Consider the following 19,403-nt stretch of genomic DNA (forward strand, 5'->3'; position numbering starts at 1 on the left):
AGCAGTCGTACAGGTGAGAAACACTAAACATGACTACTACTGTATTATTGCTGCTAGGGGTGGGTTCTTAGTGGGTTCTTAGTGGGTTCTGGTGAGTTTTGGAGGGGATCTAGGGGGTTCTGGTGGGTTTTAGTGGGTTCTGGTTAGTTCTGGAGAGGGGGGGGGGGGGGGGTCTAGTGGGTTCTGGTGGGTTTTAGTGGGTTCTGGTTTTTGGTTCATCTGTCCAGGCGGGGAACATTTCTTCATTCAGAACCTGAGAGGACTGAGACCATGAAGAAGACCAGAACAGGCGTTTACAACCCAAGCCTGACATGGGTTAGAAGGTCAGGGTTCGGGGTTCTAGGAGGTCAAGGGTTGTAGGGTTGTAGGGTTTCAGGCTGATGTCACCTGGTTGGGGGGCGTTGAGGAGGAGGTCTTCCTGTGCTGGTTCAGGTCTCTAACGCCACGTTTCCTTCTGGTTGGAGCTTCTTGAAATGCGTGGAGCAACGTGAAGGTTGGCAGACTATTTGGTTGCTGTGCCGCCGCTTCGCTCGGAGTTGTTTGGTTGCTGTGCCGCCGCCTCGCTCGGAGTTGTTTGGTTGCTGTGCCGCCGCCTCGCTCGGAGTTGTTTGGTTGCTGTGCCGCCGCCTCGCTCGGAGTTGTTTGGTTGCCGTGCCGCCGCCTCGCTCGGAGTTGTTTGGTTGCTGTGTTTGGTGTGATGTTGTTCCGGATTTTTCCCTGAAGTCAGATTTCAAGTCAAAACGGCCTCTGTTTCCACGACAACGGAACTCGGAGCCACAAACGATCCGTCTCCATGGAAACAAGGGAACATGCCATTCCCAGTCCATATTCTCCTGGGACTTGGTAGTTTTTATTTTGACAGTCACCGTAACAACGATCCAACTTGGTGGTCTGTCCACTAGAATGTCCCTGTCCTCCCGTTGTTATTTTCTAACAGTGTTCCTGCTGTTTCCGTGGAAACAGACATCGTTTTAATACCATTGCTGTGTAAATGTGAAACTTTTCCGATATGGAACCGTAAAAACGATGCGTTTCTGCTTGTGGTGGAAACATGGCCTGAACCCTTTAGAGATTAACTTGTTGTTTTGTTGAAGCAACCAGAAGGGGGCGGAGTCTCTGCGACCAGACATGACGAGTCGAGTGCGACCGAACCGACTCCGGACCTGGTGAGTCACCGCCCATCACGTCTCTGTCGGACTTATCCGTTGCACTGAAGCTGATCTTCCGTCCGTTGTCCGTCTGAAGTCCTCCACAGTCCAGGAGACACCCGAACCACCACAGAGTCCGGAACCAGATTTGTCCTCAGATCTGGATCCGCTGAGGACCCTGAAGCCTGACGGAGACTCAGAGCCAGCAGAGGAACCGTCCGCGGCCACTCCAGATTCCGATTCAAAGACGCTGAGCAGCGGCGAATCCTCCGAAGACGAGGAGGACGACAAGGAGGCGGAGGACCAGGAAGGCGGAGCCTCCAGCATCCTGCCGTCCTCTGTGCTGGACAAAGCAAGCGCCATCGCGCAGCACTTCAGCGGCAGCGTCAAGCGAGGCAGCGTGCCTGAGGACAGCCGCTCGCCGGGCTTCACCTCGCCTCGGTTACCCAGCGGGACCGGCAGCTCCGCAGACTGGGCCTCGCCTCGGTTACCCTCCAGGACCGGCAGCGCCGTCAGCCTCTGCTCCGACGCCACCGACCAACATCCGTCGCTTAGCAGCGTGTCTTCCAATGCCGCCGAGACCTTCGTGTCGATGGATCTGGCCTTGCTGTCTCCTCGGGACGACGACAGCGTCTTCGACGTCAACCGCGGCGGCACCCCCCGCAGGAGGGACTCGACCCTGTCCAAGCAGGACCAGCTGCTCATTGGGAAGATAAGGATGTACTACGAGAACGCCGGGAGCCAGGACGCCACGTTCACCCTCCGGCGGAGAGAGAGCCTCACATACATACCTACTGGGCTGGTCCGGAGCTCCGTCAGTCGCTTCGACAGCGTCACGCAGGACCAAACAACGAGCTCCAGTCCGGACCCGGAATCAGAACCTCAGAACCCCTCGGGGTCCATCCAGCACAGTAGCGCAGAACCGGAGGAGTCAACGCAGAGTCCGGATTTAGGTTCAGAAAGAGCCTGTGAGGAAGAAGAGTTCAGGCCTTCGTCAGAAATGATCAGGATCTGGCAGGCGATGGAACGAGACCTCAACTGCTCCCCAAGAGACTCAGACCCCCATAAACCCTCCAAAACCACCAGCGATCCTGATCCAACCCTGAGCTGCCAGCCAGTGGGCGGAGCTTCAGACCCACGGGGCGGAGCTTCCGACCCCAGCACCGTCGACTCTTCAAGCCCCAGGCCGAAATCCTCCTCGGTTGTGAACCGAACCAGAAGCCTGAAGGACTCCTTGAATGCTTTCGGTGCTCCAGGTCCCCGGGTGGTCCAGCTGAAGGCGGAGGCCCATGAGGCCGGGCCCGGTTCGGATCAGAACCAGCTGGAGAGCAAAGTCCTGCACCTGGCCCGTCAGTACAGCCAGCGGATTAAAGGAACCCGGCCGGTGGTTCGGCAAAGTCCGGCTATGCTGGGCAGCAGGAAGACTTTAGCCTGTGTGGTGGAGGAGGAGAGTCCAGGTAAGACCGCCGGCCCGCTATGACCCGCTATGACCTGCTATGACCCGCTATGACCCGCTATGACCTGCTTTAGCTCCTCTAAACTGTCCCAACAGAACTGGTCCATGTCCTGACTCAGAACCAGTCCACTTCCGAAATAGATCCACTTCCTGAATTAGAACCAGTCCACTTCCTGATCTGAACTGATCCACTTCCTGTTTTGAACCACCCCACTTCCTGATCTGAACCAATCTACTTCCTGATCTGAACCAATCCACTTCCTGAATCAAATCCACTTCCTGAACCAATCCACTTCCTGAATCAAATCCACTTCCCGATCTGAACCAATCCACTTCCTGAATCAAATCCACTTCCTGAACCAATCCACTTCCTGAATCAAATCCACTTCCCGATCTGAACCAATCCACTTCCTGAATAGATTCACTTCCTGACGTGTCCTGCGTCTCGAATGTCTTTCAGGTAAAGTTAACCGGACTCTTCCCCGGCGACGTGGTACCCAGACCACCGCCCCAGAACCTCCAGCACCGGGCCTCCCCTGCCAGTCCAGGGGCCTCTCTCCGGGCCGGCCCCAGAGTCCCCACAGTGGCCTGCAGCCGGTCGAGGTCTTCGACTGGCCTGATGTCCGCGAGCTGCGGATCAGGTACACCGACCCCAAGAGTCCGGCTGTCCGGACCTGGTCCGTCCCAGACCAGATGGGGTACAGCGGCCCCAGGAGGCGCTCAACCTCGGACCAGATAGGGGACGGTGGTCCCAGGAGGCGCTCCACCTCGGACCAGATAGGGGACGGCAGTCCCAGGAGGCGCTCCACCTCGGACCAGATAGAGGACGGGGGTCCCAGGAGGCGGCTCCACCGGGCGGACTCTCTGGACCCCCGGCTATGCGGGCTGCAGGAGTTCCAGGACCATGTCCGCACCAGGACCTACCCGGGCCACTACGTCGCGGCTGAGGCGCCACTGCCTGGAGACCCCGACCACAAAGTCCTAGTTTTGGAGAAAATCCCGGCGGAGACCTCAGGTGAAGACGAAGACCAGGACTACGTTCAGATCCGTTCGCCGACCAGCAGGGAGAAGATCTCCATCATGGCAGTCGTGGACCGCTGCCGGGTCTATCAGGAGTCCGACCAGTCCAGAACCAGAGCCGAGCCGGACTCCACTGAGGGGGAGGAGAGCCCGAAGACTAGGGGGATTGACGGAGCGAAGCACAGACTGGTAGAGAGCCAGAGAGACCCAAAGAGACCCAAAGAAACTGAAGGAGGTCTACAGAGACCAGCAGACACCAGCGGAGCCAAACCAGACGGGGGTCAACAGAGTCTGGTCAAGAACCTCAGAGAAAAATTCCAGAGTCTCAACTGACAGAGACCAGCGGCGCTTTTCAACTAGTACCTGCTCGGCTCAGTTGAATTTTTTTTCCATTACAATATAGTCCCACTGCGACGTGGGCGGACTGATCTGAGCTTTTCACCGTTGGGCTCAAGTGATGACCCCCCCGCCGATATGAGGTGGTGCAAACATCCATCTGGAAGAGTGGAGCTACAACTCCACGTTGGATATCAGCCCAAATTATTAATTTTACAAGAAATGCGTCGTTACGATCGTTGTTCACTGTCCAGTGTTTCGGTTTAAATGGTGTCCCTGTTAACTAGTGACTTCTGCCACCAGTCGTTGGCAGCAACTGATGTTAAAATAGGACAAACGCTACGATACTTTAAACTTTAATGGAAATGTGGTTAAACGGCGTTCTCCAGGACAGCTACGGGTCATTATCTGCTGTGAAAAGGAGACGCCTGAGGAAGCCGGTCACCAGTTAACAGTGAAACCAGTTAATCCAAAACACCGGTGGTATCCGTGGCTCAGAGACCTCCTGATACTGGTAGCAGGTCACTGAATCCTCTGGTCACCACCAGACAAAGGAACGTCTGCAGCTCGCCGCTGCTCCACTGGTTGATTTCTGAGCGGGTTTAAAAATGGCGGCTGAACGAGACGCCAGCTGACTCGTCTGTGTGGTGACATACCTCGACCAGGGAGGAACCAGGAACCAGGTACTAACATGTAATGGAAAAGCATGAAGTCGAGTTGGTACTAATGGAAAAGCGCCACTTTTCTCATTTTAAGACCAAAAAAGTGACAGAAAACTGTAAAATTCATGAAAGAAAGTGAATGTAAATAGAAAATGTGTGTTACATGAATCACTGATCAATAATCTAAACTGATTAAATAAAGATGTGAAACAAGCCGGGTATCAGAACTTTTATTGTTTTTTTTTTATTAAAGACAAAATCTCATTAAGACTCTTCGACAGTGACATCATCATTGTGACGTCACGACCATAAAAACACTGACAACAGCATTGAGTGTGTGAGTGTATGTGTGTGTGTGTGTGTGTGTGTAGGCCGGGGGGGGAGGGGGGGGGTTCCACATGACGTTTCACTCTGAGATGAAGTGGACGAAGGTGACAGGAAACACACCTCGTCTGTCAGGCTCCGACTCGACGTGTCCGATCTGAGAGAGAGAGAGACGGTCACCCAACCTGAATGTGTGTGTGTGTGTGTGTGTGTGTGTGTGTGTGTGTGTGTGTGTGTGTGTGTTTCACTCACCCACCACTCGCTGTCCTCCTCCCCCTCCACCACGATCACCTCCCCCTCGCTGAACGTCAACTCGTCCACATTATCAGCTCGACAGTCGTAGATCGCCTTCACTCTGCGAGGCTTCTGCTTCTACACACACACACACACACACACACACACAGTTTTGTGTTGTTGTCATTTGTGTTGTTTGTGTTGTGTTGTCGTCACTCACGGAGAACGTAGTTCTGGGTTTTGGTGTTGGAGGACTGACGGGTGACGAAACACCTTAAAAAGAGAAACAAAACGTTAAAACGGTCACGCTGTGTGTGTGTGTGTGTGTGTGTGTGTGTGTGTGTTTCTCTCTGGTCAATGAGGTATGCAAATGAGTGTGTGCCAGCCCGAAGACCTGATTGGCTGAAACCAGGAAGTGTGCGGTAATTAAGGAGGAAGGACGATGTCGCTGGGTGGACTGGGTCAGGGGGGCGTGGCCAATCATCAGCATGTGTCAACCGGCAGAGAGCAAGCAGTGTGTGTGTGTGTGTGTGTGTGTGTGTGTGTGTGTGTGTGTGTGTGTGTGTGTGTGTGTGTGTGAGAGAGACCTGGTTTGTCCACAGACGCCGTCCTCAATGGAGGTCTCTGAGGACGTTTAACAGACCTGAAAACCGGAAAACAAAATCAGACCAGAACCACAGAGCAGGTTCCTCTTCAAGATTCATTTAGGGATTAACTTTATCTTCTGGATTAGCTCTGGTTTATCTTCTGGATTAACTCTGGTTTATCTTCTGGATTAACTCTGGCAGGTTGCTAGTTTGAATCCCTCCCTGGCTAAAGCTCTGCAGGTCTGTGATTGGTCACATCCTGGAAGCCCCGCCCCTTTTATGTGGCTGGCCACGGATCCCGACTGGTTGAATTGCCAAGTTGATGATCTGGTTTGTAGACCTTCTAGACCAGGATCCAGAAGGTCTGGGGAAGTATATCCAGCTTCAAGACAGACCGGATCAGACCGGTCCAATACTGTATGACGTTAGCGGGCCGACGGGAATCAAACTACTAGAAGACCACTGACCCACAATAGGACCCGGTCTGATCAGTCCACCATGGTCCAGTACGTACCCAGACGGAGACTTGGGTCCAGACGGAGACTTGGGTCCAGGTGGCGAAGGGAGGTGCGGAGCTTTGTAGTGGGGGGGTGGGGGGATGGGCGGTAGGGGGGCAGTCCTTGCTGTCCCAGTCCTAGTGTCCAACATGCTGGACCTCTTGCTGCCTGGAGGCGGAGCGACTGGAGGAGGCGGAGCCGGGAGCACTGGGGGAGGAGCAGAGACCACCTGAGACCACCTCACAGGGATGGGACAAGACCAGCAGAGACCACCTCATAGGGACACCTCGAAGACCCAACAGGACCAGGAGAGACTTACCATACATGGACGAGTTCCTCTCGGGGGTCTGGGGGTTTGGGGGGTCTGATGACGAACGCTGTCGTCCTACAGACTCCATGGCAGCTGGTTTAGATAGACCAGGACCTGTTGGGATGGAACCAGAACCACAATCGAAACCAGAATAAAATCCCAAACCAGAATCAGGAGTAAAAACCAAAACCAGAACCAGAATTCAAATCACAATGAGAACAGGAGGTAACACCACAACTAGAACCAGATCAGAAACCAGAACCCGAAAGAAGAAACCGCAATGATAATCGGAACAAACAAACCAGGATCAAAACCCAAAGTGGAACCAGACTCAGAACCAGAATTGGATCATAATTGGGACCAGAACCAGAACCAACCTCTTGCTGGTGCTCGGGGGGGCAGTGGGGGCATGGGACCCGGAGCCGGACCCAGTCCCGGCAGCTTGAGGTCCATGGTGGTCCCATAGGTCTCGTTGGTGATCATGGTTCCGGGGACGGGTGGTCTCTGTTTGTCCCGGGCCAGGCAGGCAGCGTCCCGGGCCAGCGCCGCCATGTTGGCGCTAGGCAGGAAGCAGCTGACCGGACGCTCGTCACGCCGGGTCGGGATCGGCTGCGGGACAGATCAGGAAGTTGGTCCACATAGACAGACCCCAACAGGAAGTAAATAGGCCACAACAGGAAGTCAGTCTACAAGGACAGACCACAACAGGAAGTAAATAGGCCACAACAGGAAGTCAGTCTACAAGGACAGACCACAACAGGAAGTAAATAGGCAACAACAGGAAGTAAATAGTCCACAACAGGAAGTTGGTCCACATTGCAGACACTGACCTTGTCTTCCATCTCGTCCTCGCTCTCGTCCAGGTCCTCGTTCTGGAGACGCCACTCGTACTCGACGTGCACGTGAACGTTAAACTTCCCCGTCTGAGCCTGAGTGAGCTGCAACGAAACATCCACAGAGCCGAGAGTCTCGACCGGAACGCCCAACATGAACTACGAGAACAACGCCAAGGTCCTCGGAACCTCGTTAATAAAACATGACAGAGGACGACAGCTGACCCGGCGGACACGACACAAACTACGACAAACATGCTGGGCTACAGAGACACCCGTGACAAGACGACAAACCACTGTAGTTTGTTACCAGCTCTTCACACTGAGTGTGTCGCAGACGTCTTGCGAGGTCCAGCGGAGTTTCTCCGGCTTCGTTCGCTGAAAACATTCAGAAGATGAGACGAACAAGTTGGTTAAAGATCCCGTTTATACACTCGAGCTCGAGAGGTCTCGATCCACACTGGAAAAACTTTCCAGACTTTTCTCGTGTCTCGACGACTCGTCCTTTGAGAAAAGTCTCCATTTTGTTTGGGCTGAATTGGTCAAATGTCGTTTTCGCTGGCGGTGCCGCGACGCCATCTTTGAATTCCCAGGAACCCTTGCGGCAGGTTTCCCGAGATAACAGGAGTGATTCCTTTCATTGGAAGTACATTTTAAAGTTTTTCTGTCCTGGTAGAGTAACTTTAAGTTCTTTAGGTTCTTTCAGGCTGAATCTCTGGCGCAGCGTTAAATCAGGAGGATTCTGAAAATGACTTGTGGAGTCAACAAGACCTGAGGAACTCCACCGTCAGAGACGTCCCCCTGGACTGCGTCTCTGACGGTGGAGATCACACCGGTGCGTTCACTGACCGATAGACGCTGCAGCCCGTCCTCTCAGCAGCAGTTTGAGACACTCGCTGTTGTCCGTCAAGCAGCAGTAATGAAGCGCGGTGCTTCCCCGAGACGTCTGCGTGTCCAGGTTGGGACTGAAACACACACTCAGTTACACAAACACACACACACACAACACCACCACCACCACCTGCTGCTGGTAGAACCGGTACCTGTTCTGGGCCAGAAAGTCCACGATGTGGAGCGAGTTCCTGTCCACCATCCGGACGGCCAGGTGGAGGACCGTCTCTCCAGGCTCCTGACACACACACACACACACACGTTGTTGTTATATATGGGCGTGTTGTGTTCGGTTTGGCGTGTTCATAGCGTGTCCTCACGTGCTCGTTGGGCTGCGGGACGACCTCCATCAGGTCCGTGCCCTCGGCGTGGACCTGGATCAGGGCCAGGATGTCCTGGGTCTGGACGGCCTCGTAGAGTCCGAGCAGCCGAGACGCGGCGTCGGTGTGAAGCCGCTGGATGAAGCGTTTCTCCGTGTACTTCGCCGTGATGTAGTCCTTCCTGGTCTGCCTGCAACCAGCCGCACAGACACAATCAGACCCTCACAGGCCCCGCCCACCAGCCAGACCCCGCCCACCCGCAAGACAACCCCCTCCCAGACCCTGTTCCCTCAGGGCCCGTCGGCCATTTAGGCGCCACCCTGCAGCCCGTACAGGCCCCGTTCGCCTGCTCAGGCGCCCCCCGCCCGCACAGGCCCCTGCAGCGTCTCCATGGAAACGTGTCCCTACATGTCGCTACTGGGTCCGGGTTTGGTGGCGTCCTGCGCAGAAAGCTCCGCCTCCATGATCTCGTTGAAGCTGAAGTTTCCCACATTCTTGGCGAGCTGCGAACACAACACGAGATCTGAGGACAAGGTGGACCAACCAAAGACCAGGGACCAGAGGACAGTGGATTAGCCCACCAGGGACCAGAGGACAGAGTTGACCCACCAGGGACCAGAGGATAGAGTTGACCCACCAGAGACCAGAGGACAGAGTGGACCCATCAGGGACCAGAGGACAGAGTGGACCCATCAGGGACCAGAGGACAGAGTGGACCCACCAGGGACCAGAGGACAGAGTTGACCCACCAGGGACCAGAGGATAGAGTGGACCCACCGAAGACCAGAGGACAGAGTGAACCCATCAGAGACCAGAGGACAGAGTGGATCCACCAGAGACCAGAGGACAGAGTGGACCCATCAGGGCCCAGAGAACAGAGTGGACCCATCAGGGCCCAGAGAACAGAGTGGACCCACCAGGGACCAGAGGACAGAGTGGACCCACCAGGGACCAGTGGACAGTGAAGTGGACTCACCAGGAGCTCGGAGGTTCCCAGGACATCCAGGTCTAGACTCTGGATCCTGGAGTAGTGGACCCCCATCTCCCTGTGGATCCCCGAACACTCAATACAGATCAGAACCCCGAGGTTGGTGGACAGCCAGGATGGACCTGAGAACGTGAGGATATGAGGACATGATCATAAGAGCTTGAGGACACAAAGACATGAGGACATGAGGACAGACCTTTAGCCCCACAGTCACAGCAGATGTCGTTTCCCCTCATCTTCTTCACTTCCTCCACGATGGCCTTCGTCAGCGCCTGAACGATGTTGTTCTCTCCGTCGTCCTGCTCTCCCTGAAACGCCTGGTTCAACGCTTCTTCTTTACTGTTCTGGAGGACGGAGATCCAGCTGAGGGACAACAACAACAACAACATAAACAACAACATCATAACCATGGATAAGAGGACAAAGCTCCGCCTCCTGACCAATCAGATCTCAGATCAGTTGATATTTATGCTCACGCTGACAGAACTGCTGAAACGTGAATGTTTGGAACCAACAACTCCTCGTGCGTCTCGGCGATGAATTAAATTTCCAACACAAGACGCACGCACACGGAGGAAACTGCCTCAAAACAACCGGATGGAGAATCTGAGTGATGCCAGTGCCACGCCGTCCGTTTACATTTTCAAATTAATTAATCTGCCAAGTCAGGAAGGTTCTGGGTTTGGCTGTGTTGCTTTGAGCTGCTGGATGTGTTTGAATCCTTCATAATCTCAGAGATTATCTGCTCCTCTGGTAAAGTCAGGGTTGCTCCCTCTGTGATTGGTCACACGCTGCAAGCCCCGCCCCTTTCATGTGAGCGAGCGCTGATCCCGATGATCCCGACAGGTTATCAACTCACTAGTTCAACCAGAGTTTCCCCGTTCCGTGTTAATGCTGATCAGGATCTTACTGATCTGGAGTTCATCCAGGAAACAGAACGAGATCCTGGATGTTTCAGCCTCAGGAGGAGGAAGAACTGGAAACAAGTCACACTTACATTTGACACTCGGCCTCGTCTTCTGTCTGGAAGTGGTACGTTCTGTCATCTGGAACCAACACACAGATCAGATGTGAACACACACACACACACACACACACACACACACACACACACACACACACACACACACACACACACACACACACACACACACACACACACACACACACACACACACACACACACACACACACACACACACACACACACACACACACACACACACACACACACACACACACACACACACACACACACACACACACACACACACACACACACACACACACACACACACACACACTCCTACGTGAGAACAGGTCGAAGCTCCGCCTCTCCTCGGGGTTCCTCTTCACCTGACAGGTGAGCAGGTTCAGTTTGGCCGGCGGCCGGTTTGTCTGGAGGGAGAGGACACGAGACGGTGAGACGACAGTCCCTGAGAGTGTGTGTGTGTGTGTGGTACCACCACACAGAGAACAGTGTAGTAGATGGTAGAACTGTTCTCTACCAGAGTAGAACCCTTGAGCAGTTTTCTGTTTCTACAGTTTGAAGAACTTCACATCAGAGAACATCAACATCCTCGAGATCCCTCCTCAGTTCTCTACCCCCTCCACCCCCTGCCCACCCTCCTCTCTGTCATCCTCCTCCTTAAGCTCCGCCTCCTCCTCCTCCTCCTCCTCCTCTGTTCTGATTGGCCGACTGACTCTTCGTGCACAAACTTCAAAACAAAGAATAGAAAGCAGAGGAGACGACAGAGGAGAGGAAGAAAAGAAGAAGAAGAAGAAGAAGAAGAAGAAGAAGGGAACCGTAAGGACCTAAAGAATCTAAAGGGGGGCGGGGTCGGCGTGCAGGAGGACCAATAGGATCGTCTTACCGTGCCGTGACAGATGGTCAGGAAGCCGTTCTTCACCGAGCACTTCCTCTTCTGCCAAACCTTCCTCAGCCTGAGAAGAACCAGGAGGTTAGAGTCCCAGAGTCTGGAGCCATGGAACTTTGTGGAATGTGGACTATGGAAGATTTTGACTATGGGGGTTGTGGACTTATGGGGGTTGTGGACTATGGGGGTTGTGGACTATTTAAGATTTTGACTATGGGGGTTGTGGACTATGGAAGATTTTGACTATGGGGGTTGTGGACTATTTAAGATTTTGACTATGGGGGTTGTGGACTTATGGGGGTTGTGGACTATTTAAGATTTTGACTATGGGGGTTGTGGACTATGGAAGATTTTGACTATGGGGGTTGTGGACTATGGGGGTTGTGGACTTATGGGGGTTGTGGACTATGGGGGTTGTGGACTATGGGGGTTGTGGACTTATGGGGGTTGTGGACTTATGGGGGTTGTGGACTATGGGGGTTGTGGACTTATGGGGGTTGTGGACTATGGGGGTTGTGGACTATGGGAGTACTCACCCTTCGCTCCTCTTGTACAGGACTCCAGAACGCTCGGTGCCGTGAGCTTTGTTTCCCTGCAGCTGATGAAGACTGTAACCTGATGGAGACTTGACCTGAGAGTCCTGTAGAGAGAGGGGGAGTGAGAGAGAGAGGGAGAGAGGGTGTGTGTCTCTTGGTGTCTCTCTACCTCCTTGTTGGACTGCAGGGACGTCTTCAGAATGTCTCTCAGTTGGTTCAGCTGCTTCCTCTCTCCGTCGTGATTCACTTTGATCTGCAGAGAATCACAATCACTTTATTGATCCTCTAAAAGCTCCAAACCAACCTGATAGTTCAATAAAGTGAAATAAATGATTCTGATTTAACTGCTCATATATACAGAGTTAAGCTCAGCAGTGACGGTGGACGGTGGAGCAGTGACGGTGTAGCAATGACGGTGGAGCAGTGATGGTGTAGCAATGACGGTGGAGCAGTCACGGTGGAGCAGTGACGGTGGACGGTGCAGCAGTGACGGTGGACGGTGGAGCAGTGACGGTGGACGGTGTAGCAGTGACAGTGGATGGTGGAGCAGTGACGGTGGAGCAGTGACAGTGGAGCAGTGACGGTGGAGCAGTGACGGTGGACGGTGTAGCAGTGACGGTGGAGCAGTGATGGTGTAGCAATGACGGTGGAGCAGTGACGGTGGAGCAGTGATGGTGGAGCAGTGACGGTGGAGCAGTGACGGTGGAGCAGTGACGGTGGAGCAGTGATGGTGTAGCAATGACGGTGGAGCAGTGACGGTGGAGCAGTGACGGTGTAGCAATGACGGTGGAGCAGTGACGGTGTAGCAGTGACGGTGGAGCAGTGATGGTGTAGCAATGACGGTGGAGCAGTGACGGTGTAGCAGTGATGGTGTAGCAGTGACGGTGGACGGTGGAGCAGTGATGGTGTAGCAGTGACGGTGGAGCAGTGGCGGTGTAGCAGTGACGATGTAGCAGTGATGGTGTAGCAGTGACGGTGGACGGTGTAGCAGTGGAGTGAGATATACTATGTAAACAGTCAAACACAACACAGTGTTTCCAGGAGTTCCAGAGTCTTCTGGCCACAGGAAGGAAGAAGCTCCTGAGACTCTGTTACTGAAGGTGCTGCTGACCAGGACATCATGGGGGGTTATTGACATCACACCTGACCCCATGACATCACTGTGACATCACCGTCACTGCGTCCTCACCGTGGTCAGGTCCGTGGCGAGCTTCTCCATGGACGGTTTCAGACTCTCCACCACTTTCAGTCCGTCCTGGAAGAAACTGCAGAACAGAACCAGACTCCAGAGCAGAACCAGACTCCAGAGCAGAACGAAACTCCAGAGCAGAACTGGACTTCAGAGCAGAACCGGACTCCAGAGCAGATACACCTAAGTCCGGTTCTGCTCTGAAGTCCAGTTCTGTTCTGGAGTCCGGTTCTGCTCTGTGGAAACCAAACGAGAAAAGAGAGAAGTGTTGTGCGACGTACTTGCACTGAGCGTGGAAAAACTTGATGAGGTTCTGCACGAAGTCCACGCCCTTCTTCACCTTGATCTCGTTGACCTTCAGCAGATACTGAGGGGGAGGAGGAAGAGGAGGAGGAAGAGAAGGAGGAGGAGGAGGAAGCAGACGTCAGGAAGACAAACTGAAGAGGCCGTCCTTCCAACCAACAGCACCTACAAGTGGCCCAACATGCGAACTACACCATTTACAGTGTTTCTGCCGTTGCCACGGAAACGGGCTTGGTTTTCACAGCGTTGCCGTGGAAACGGGGCCTGAACGTCACCTCGCACATCTGCAGCTGGAACATCCGGCGCTCCTTCTCCATCTCCTCGGCGATCTCGCCGCCGCTGAACTCGGTGCGGATCATACCGTGCTGCTTAGCATGTTCCCGCTTCTCCTTCTCAATCTTGTTCCTGTCACACACACACACACACACACACACACACACACACACACACACACACACACACACACACACACACACACACACACACACACACACACACACACACACACACACACACACACACACACACACACACACACACACACACACACACACACACACACAGTCAGATGGCGCCGCCCGGCTCCGAGCGGCACACTGCCGATGGCGGCGTTTCCTCACAGTTTGGTCTCGTAGTCCTTCCACGCCTTATCGAACGGCTTCTTCAGGTCCTGCAGACGCAGAGGGCGACAGAAAGGAGGGTTCAAACCAGGGAACCGGGGGGGGGGGGGGGGGGGGGGGGGGGGGGGGGGACCACTGCACCGCAGCAGAGAGACAGGGACTCACCCCTTTCACTCCTCTCAGGTCTCCTTTCAACAAACTGTCCAAAGGGAAACTGATGATGTTGTTCATGTTCTGCAGCTGGAAAACAAAAACATCATCACACCTCTGACTGGTAGGAGGACCTCTAACTGGTGGGAAGACCTCTGACTGGTGGGAGGACCTCTAACTGGTGGGAGGACCTCTGACTGGTGGGAGGACCTCTAACTGGTGGGAGGACCTCTAACTGGTGGGAAGACCTCTGACTGGTGGGAGGACCTCTAACTGGTGGGAGGACCTCTAACTGGTGGGAGGACCTCTAACTGGTGGGAGGACCCCTGACTGGTGGGAGGACCTCTAACTGGTGGGAGGACCTCTGACTGGTGGGAGGACCTCTAACTGGTGGGAGGACCTCTAACTGGTGGGAAGACCTCTGACTGGTGGGAGGACCTCTAACTGGTGGGAGGACCTCTAACTGGTGGGAGGACCCCTGACTGGTGGGAGGACCCCTGACTGGTGGGAGGACCTCTGACTGGTGGGACGACCCCTGACTGGTGGGAGGACCTCTGCCTGGTGGGAGGACCCCTGACTGGTGGGAGGACCCCTGACTGGTGGGAGGACCTCTGACTGGTGGGACGACCCCTGACTGGTGGGAGGACTTGTGGAACTCACCAGGTTCTTGAAGAGCGCCGTCAGCTCCTTGGTGAACACGGCGAAGTTGTGGAAGGCCACGCCCACCTCGGTGTCGTCACGGGACACAAAGTTCTCCCCAAACTTCTCCAAGGCCTGAAAATACTGATCCTCACTCTCCACGTGGGCTGAAACACCGAGATCAGAGAGACCGCCATCGTCGTCATCATCATCATCATCATCATCGGGGTCATTATTCTCATTGTCATAGCAGTTGAAGTCCTTGTTGTTGTTGTCATCGTTTTAAGTGAAAACATCATGTCTGGGAGAAAAACACAAAAATGATGTTTGTCCACGGAAACGGCAGAAACACTGAAAACTATGGAGTTTTCCTGTTGGGCCACTAGTTGGTGCTGTTGATAGTTTTAGTAATGAAGACACACACACACACGCACACACACAAATAAGAAAAATCTGTAAACTATTTATATTATAGTATGTTTTATGTATAACTATGTACAACTGTTTGCTTGTGTCCGTTTCATGTTGGGGACCGGGTCTGTAAATGAGCCTTTGGCTGGACGTCTCATGGACACGGCATCGGTTGGTACTGTTTAACAACGTTCTCTGTTCTGTCCCTCTTAAATAAACTAATGGAAACATTCTAGTGGACAGACCACCAAGTTAGATTGTTATTATGGTGACTTTCAAAATAAAACTACCAAGTTGAATTGTTATTACAGAGACTTTCAAAATAAAACTACCAAAATTAATTGTTATGACAGTGACTTTCACAATAAAACTACCAAGTTCGATCGTTATTACAGTGACTTTCAAAATAAAACTACCAAGTTGAATTGTTATTACAGTGGCTTTCACAATTCAACTACCAAGTTGAATTGTTATTACAGTGGCTTTCACAATAAAACTACCAAGTTTGATCGTTATTACAGAGACTTTCAAAATAAAACTACCAAAATTAATTGTTATGACAGTGACTTTCACAATAAAACTACCAAGTTCGATCGTTATTACAGTGACTTTCAAAATAAAACTACCAAGTTGGATTGTTATTACGGTAACTTTCAAAATAAAACTACGAAGTTGGATTGTTATTAGTGTCTTTCAAAATAAAACTACCAAGTTTGATCATTAATACAGTGACTTTCAAAATAAAACTACCAAGATGAATTGTTATTACAGTGACTTTCACAATAAAACCATCATGTTAGAGCGTTATTACGGTGACTTTCAAAATAAAATGACCAAGTTGGATTGTTATTACGGTGACTTTCAAAATAAAACTACCAAGTTGGATCGTTATTATGGTGATTGTCAAAATAAAACTACCAAGTTGGATTGTTATTAGTGTCTTTCAAAATAAAACTACCAAGTTTGATCATTAATACAGTGACTTTCAAAATAAAACTACCAAGATGAATTGTTATTACAGTGACTTTCACAATAAAACCATCAAGTTAGAGCGTTATTACGGTGACTTTCAAAATAAAATGACCAAGTTGGATTGTTATTACGGTGACTTTCAAAATAAAACTACCAAGTTGGATCATTATTATGGTGACTGTCAAAATAAAACTACCACGTTGGATTGTTATTACGGTGATTGTCAAAATAAAACTACCAAGTTTGATTGTCATTACAGTGACTTTCAAAATAAAACTTCCAAGTTCAATCGTTATTACAGTGGCTTTCAAAATAAAACTACCAAGTTGAATTGTTATTACAGTGACTTTCACTATAAAGCCACCAAGTTAGATCATTATTATGGTGCCTTTCAAAATAAAACTAGCAAGTTGAATTGTTATTACAGTGACTTTCAAAATAAAACTAGCAAGTTGGATTGTTATTATGGTGACTGTCAAAATAAAACTACCAAGTTGGATCATTACTATGGTGAATGTCAAAATAAAAGTACAAAGTCCAGTAAAATATGGACTGGGAGTCATGACATCATGGAGGAAACTTTGTTCTGATTGACTCTACTGAGCATGTGCAGAACTACCAGTTACTACCAACGAGTTGACCAGGACCAGGACCTAGACCAGGACCAGGACCAGGATTTCAGAAAAGCTATATTGTTGTGGAAACAGAGCGTACATTCGACGGGGAGCAGCGGTGCCGAGCGGCGTCCCGGCTGAGCTGCCGCCGCTCCCTCGGCATGCTGGGACACGAGGAGGAATCACAGGAATGTGCGAGGGACAGACTCCGCCTCAGGACGTCTGCAGACGGAGACGCTGGAGTTTACAGACACTCAGAGGAGACAGTGAAGTACTCACCAAGACCAGATGAGTGGATGGACTTCACAGACTTCTTCACCTTGTAGAGCACAGAGCGATCGACATCCAGAGCCTGAGAGAGAGAGAGAGAGAGAGAGAGAGAGAGAGAGAGAGAGAGAGAGAGAGAGAGAGAGAGAGAGAGAGAGAGATTTTTTTTCTTTTTTTTTTCTGTTACTTCACTTGGTTGAGGAGGACTACTGAGTAAGAGTGACCTTTAACCTGTAACTTCCTCCTCTGCTTCATCATGAGTTACTCAACTGAAAGAGGAAGTGAAGAAGAGCTGGGGGGGGGGGGGGGGACTATGTTCCTCTTTCTCTGAGAAAACACTCTGTGGCCTCCTGGCTTCAGTCAGAGGAGAAGGAGGGGGCGGGGATGATGGTTCTGGTTCTGGTTGGACCCAGATGTGAGCGCTCTGCAACTGAACATTTAGTCATTCATCCGTCCACTGCACGCTAGGGCGGGACACAACTACTGCCCATCACACTAAGTACAGGAGTACCGCAGGGCTGTGTACTGGGCCCGCTCCACCATCACATTCAGTACAGGAGTACCACAGGGCTGTGTACTGGGCCCGCTCCACCATCACACTGAGTACAGGAGTACCACAGGGCTGTGTACTGGGCCCGCTCCACCATCACATTCAGTACAGGAGTACCGCAGGGCTGTGTACTGGGCCCGCTCCACCATCACACTGAGTACAGGAGTACCGCAGGGCTGTGTACTGGGCCCGCTCCACCATCACACTGAGTACAGGAGTACCACAGGGCTGTGTACTGGGCCCGCTCCACCATCACACTGAGTACAGGAGTACCACAGGGCTGTGTACTGGGCCCACTCCACCATCACACTGAGTACAGGAGTACCACAGGGCTGTGTACTGGGCCCGCTCCACCATCACACTGAGTACAGGAGTACCACAGGGCTGTGTACTGGGCCCGCTCCACCATCACACTGAGTACAGGAGTACCACAGGGCTGTGTACTGGGCCCGCTCCACCATCACATTCAGTTCTAAAAGTAGGAAAACATCTCGCAGACAGACGTGGAGTAGAGAGGAAGAAGTAGTGAGGAAGACTCCCGTTGATATCTGGTCTGAAGACTTTATATCGCGGTTGTTTGAGGCTACCCATTACCCACGAGCTAATTAGCTTAGCCACCGCGGACTTCCTCTGTCAATCCGGACCAATCAATGAGCCGCGTTTTCTTCTTCACTTCTTCTCTGGTCCGGGTTTGTTTTGGGCGACGGCGCCCCCAAACCAGCAGCTGCTGTAACTGCAGGACGTTTGATCCGGTTCATAAAAGTGCTGCTTGAACGCAAACCGAACCAAACGAAGGAGCGACGCTCCACGGAGCAACAGACCACAAGCTTCACTGTTCTAATCTCAAGACACATTTCTTCCTGGACCTTTAACCGAGTGTGAGACTCTGCTCCTGGTTTTTACTGAACTTTATAGTTTTATTGACGTTATTTTTGTGGTTTTTAGGCTCTTGTGTCTCTTCATCACTTTGAGTTTCAGCTGTCTGTCGTTTTCAGGGGCTAAATAAATAAAGGCTTATGTTTTTGACATCAAGAATAGAATTAAATTAAATTAAATTAAAATAAAGAAATGTTCTGTACCATGAGAAATGAACATTTCAGCAGGACTGAACCACAACAAAACATTTAGTTTGTAATGTTCTTTATAAATGTCTTGTTATTCAAAAGACTAAAGCAGAGTTTAACTTTTATAACAACTCCAGCTGTTCCCAGCTGTTCCCAGCGCGCCCCCCCCCCCCCCTCCCCACCCGCGGTGTGCGCGCCCCTCACCTCCTCCAGCCCCGCCACTGTGTTCCTGCAGTGCGTCATGCGCGTGCTGAAGCTGGACGTGGTCGGAGCCTTGTAGTCCTCGGTGGTCTCGGTGAGGAAGTCCGGGACGCTGATCAGCTCCGGCATGGTGACTGACTGACTGACACACACACACACACACACACACCTGGACTCGCGGACCCGGAGGTCCTCTGTTGCTTTCGGGACCCGTGTATCCGGATCGCCGGTGGCTCGACCCGCTGTGTGGTCAGAACCGGACCGTAAAGAACCGGGCCCTCGAGAACCGGGCCGTGGAGAGCTGAAGTGCTGAACTGCCGCACCTGAGGAAGCACCGAGCGGGGCGGAGACACGGGGGAAGGGGGAGGAGCTACTGGAAGCGTCCAAGCAGCAGCAGGGCGCCC

At 52.2% G+C, this 19,403-nt stretch overlaps 2 protein-coding genes across 3 annotated transcripts in view; one reads left to right on the plus strand and one right to left on the minus strand.

Moving 5' to 3' along the window:
• Window positions 1-4,839, plus strand: part of LOC308126815 (pleckstrin homology domain-containing family G member 3-like) — an 11,940-nt gene extending 7,101 nt beyond the window's left edge. The window contains exons 13-15 of the mRNA XM_080491461.1: window positions 1,095-1,166; window positions 1,246-2,605; window positions 3,065-4,839. Of these exons, the coding sequence (XP_080347587.1) occupies window positions 1,095-1,166; window positions 1,246-2,605; window positions 3,065-3,957 (2,325 nt within the window). The 3' untranslated portion in view covers window positions 3,958-4,839. The remainder of the gene's footprint in view (window positions 1-1,094; window positions 1,167-1,245; window positions 2,606-3,064) is intronic.
• asap2b (ArfGAP with SH3 domain, ankyrin repeat and PH domain 2b) lies at window positions 4,837-19,338 on the minus strand. 2 transcript variants are annotated; one of them, XM_080491462.1, is made up of 28 exons: window positions 19,003-19,338; window positions 17,197-17,269; window positions 14,942-15,087; window positions 14,297-14,371; window positions 14,132-14,181; window positions 13,787-13,916; window positions 13,490-13,575; window positions 13,209-13,284; window positions 12,189-12,272; window positions 12,020-12,123; window positions 11,481-11,550; window positions 10,917-11,004; window positions 10,604-10,652; window positions 9,803-9,969; window positions 9,595-9,728; window positions 9,027-9,121; window positions 8,619-8,808; window positions 8,451-8,536; window positions 8,257-8,372; window positions 7,718-7,785; window positions 7,405-7,512; window positions 6,952-7,183; window positions 6,584-6,688; window positions 6,282-6,471; window positions 5,768-5,823; window positions 5,401-5,453; window positions 5,199-5,318; window positions 4,837-5,103 (listed from the first exon to the last, which is right to left on the minus strand). In XM_080491462.1, the coding sequence occupies exons 1-28, from the start codon at window positions 19,126-19,128 to the stop codon at window positions 5,029-5,031; spliced, it is 2,952 nt and encodes a 983-aa protein (XP_080347588.1). In that variant the 5' UTR covers window positions 19,129-19,338; the 3' UTR covers window positions 4,837-5,028. The 2 variants fall into 2 exon arrangements, with proteins under 2 accessions (XP_080347588.1, XP_080347589.1); XM_080491463.1 differs by lacking the exon at window positions 6,584-6,688.
• Window positions 19,339-19,403: the final 65 nt, after the last annotated feature.

The sequence above is a fragment of the Lipophrys pholis genome (assembly GCF_963383615.2).
Source record: "Lipophrys pholis genome assembly, chromosome: 21".
Lineage (NCBI taxonomy): Eukaryota > Metazoa > Chordata > Actinopteri > Blenniiformes > Blenniidae > Lipophrys > Lipophrys pholis.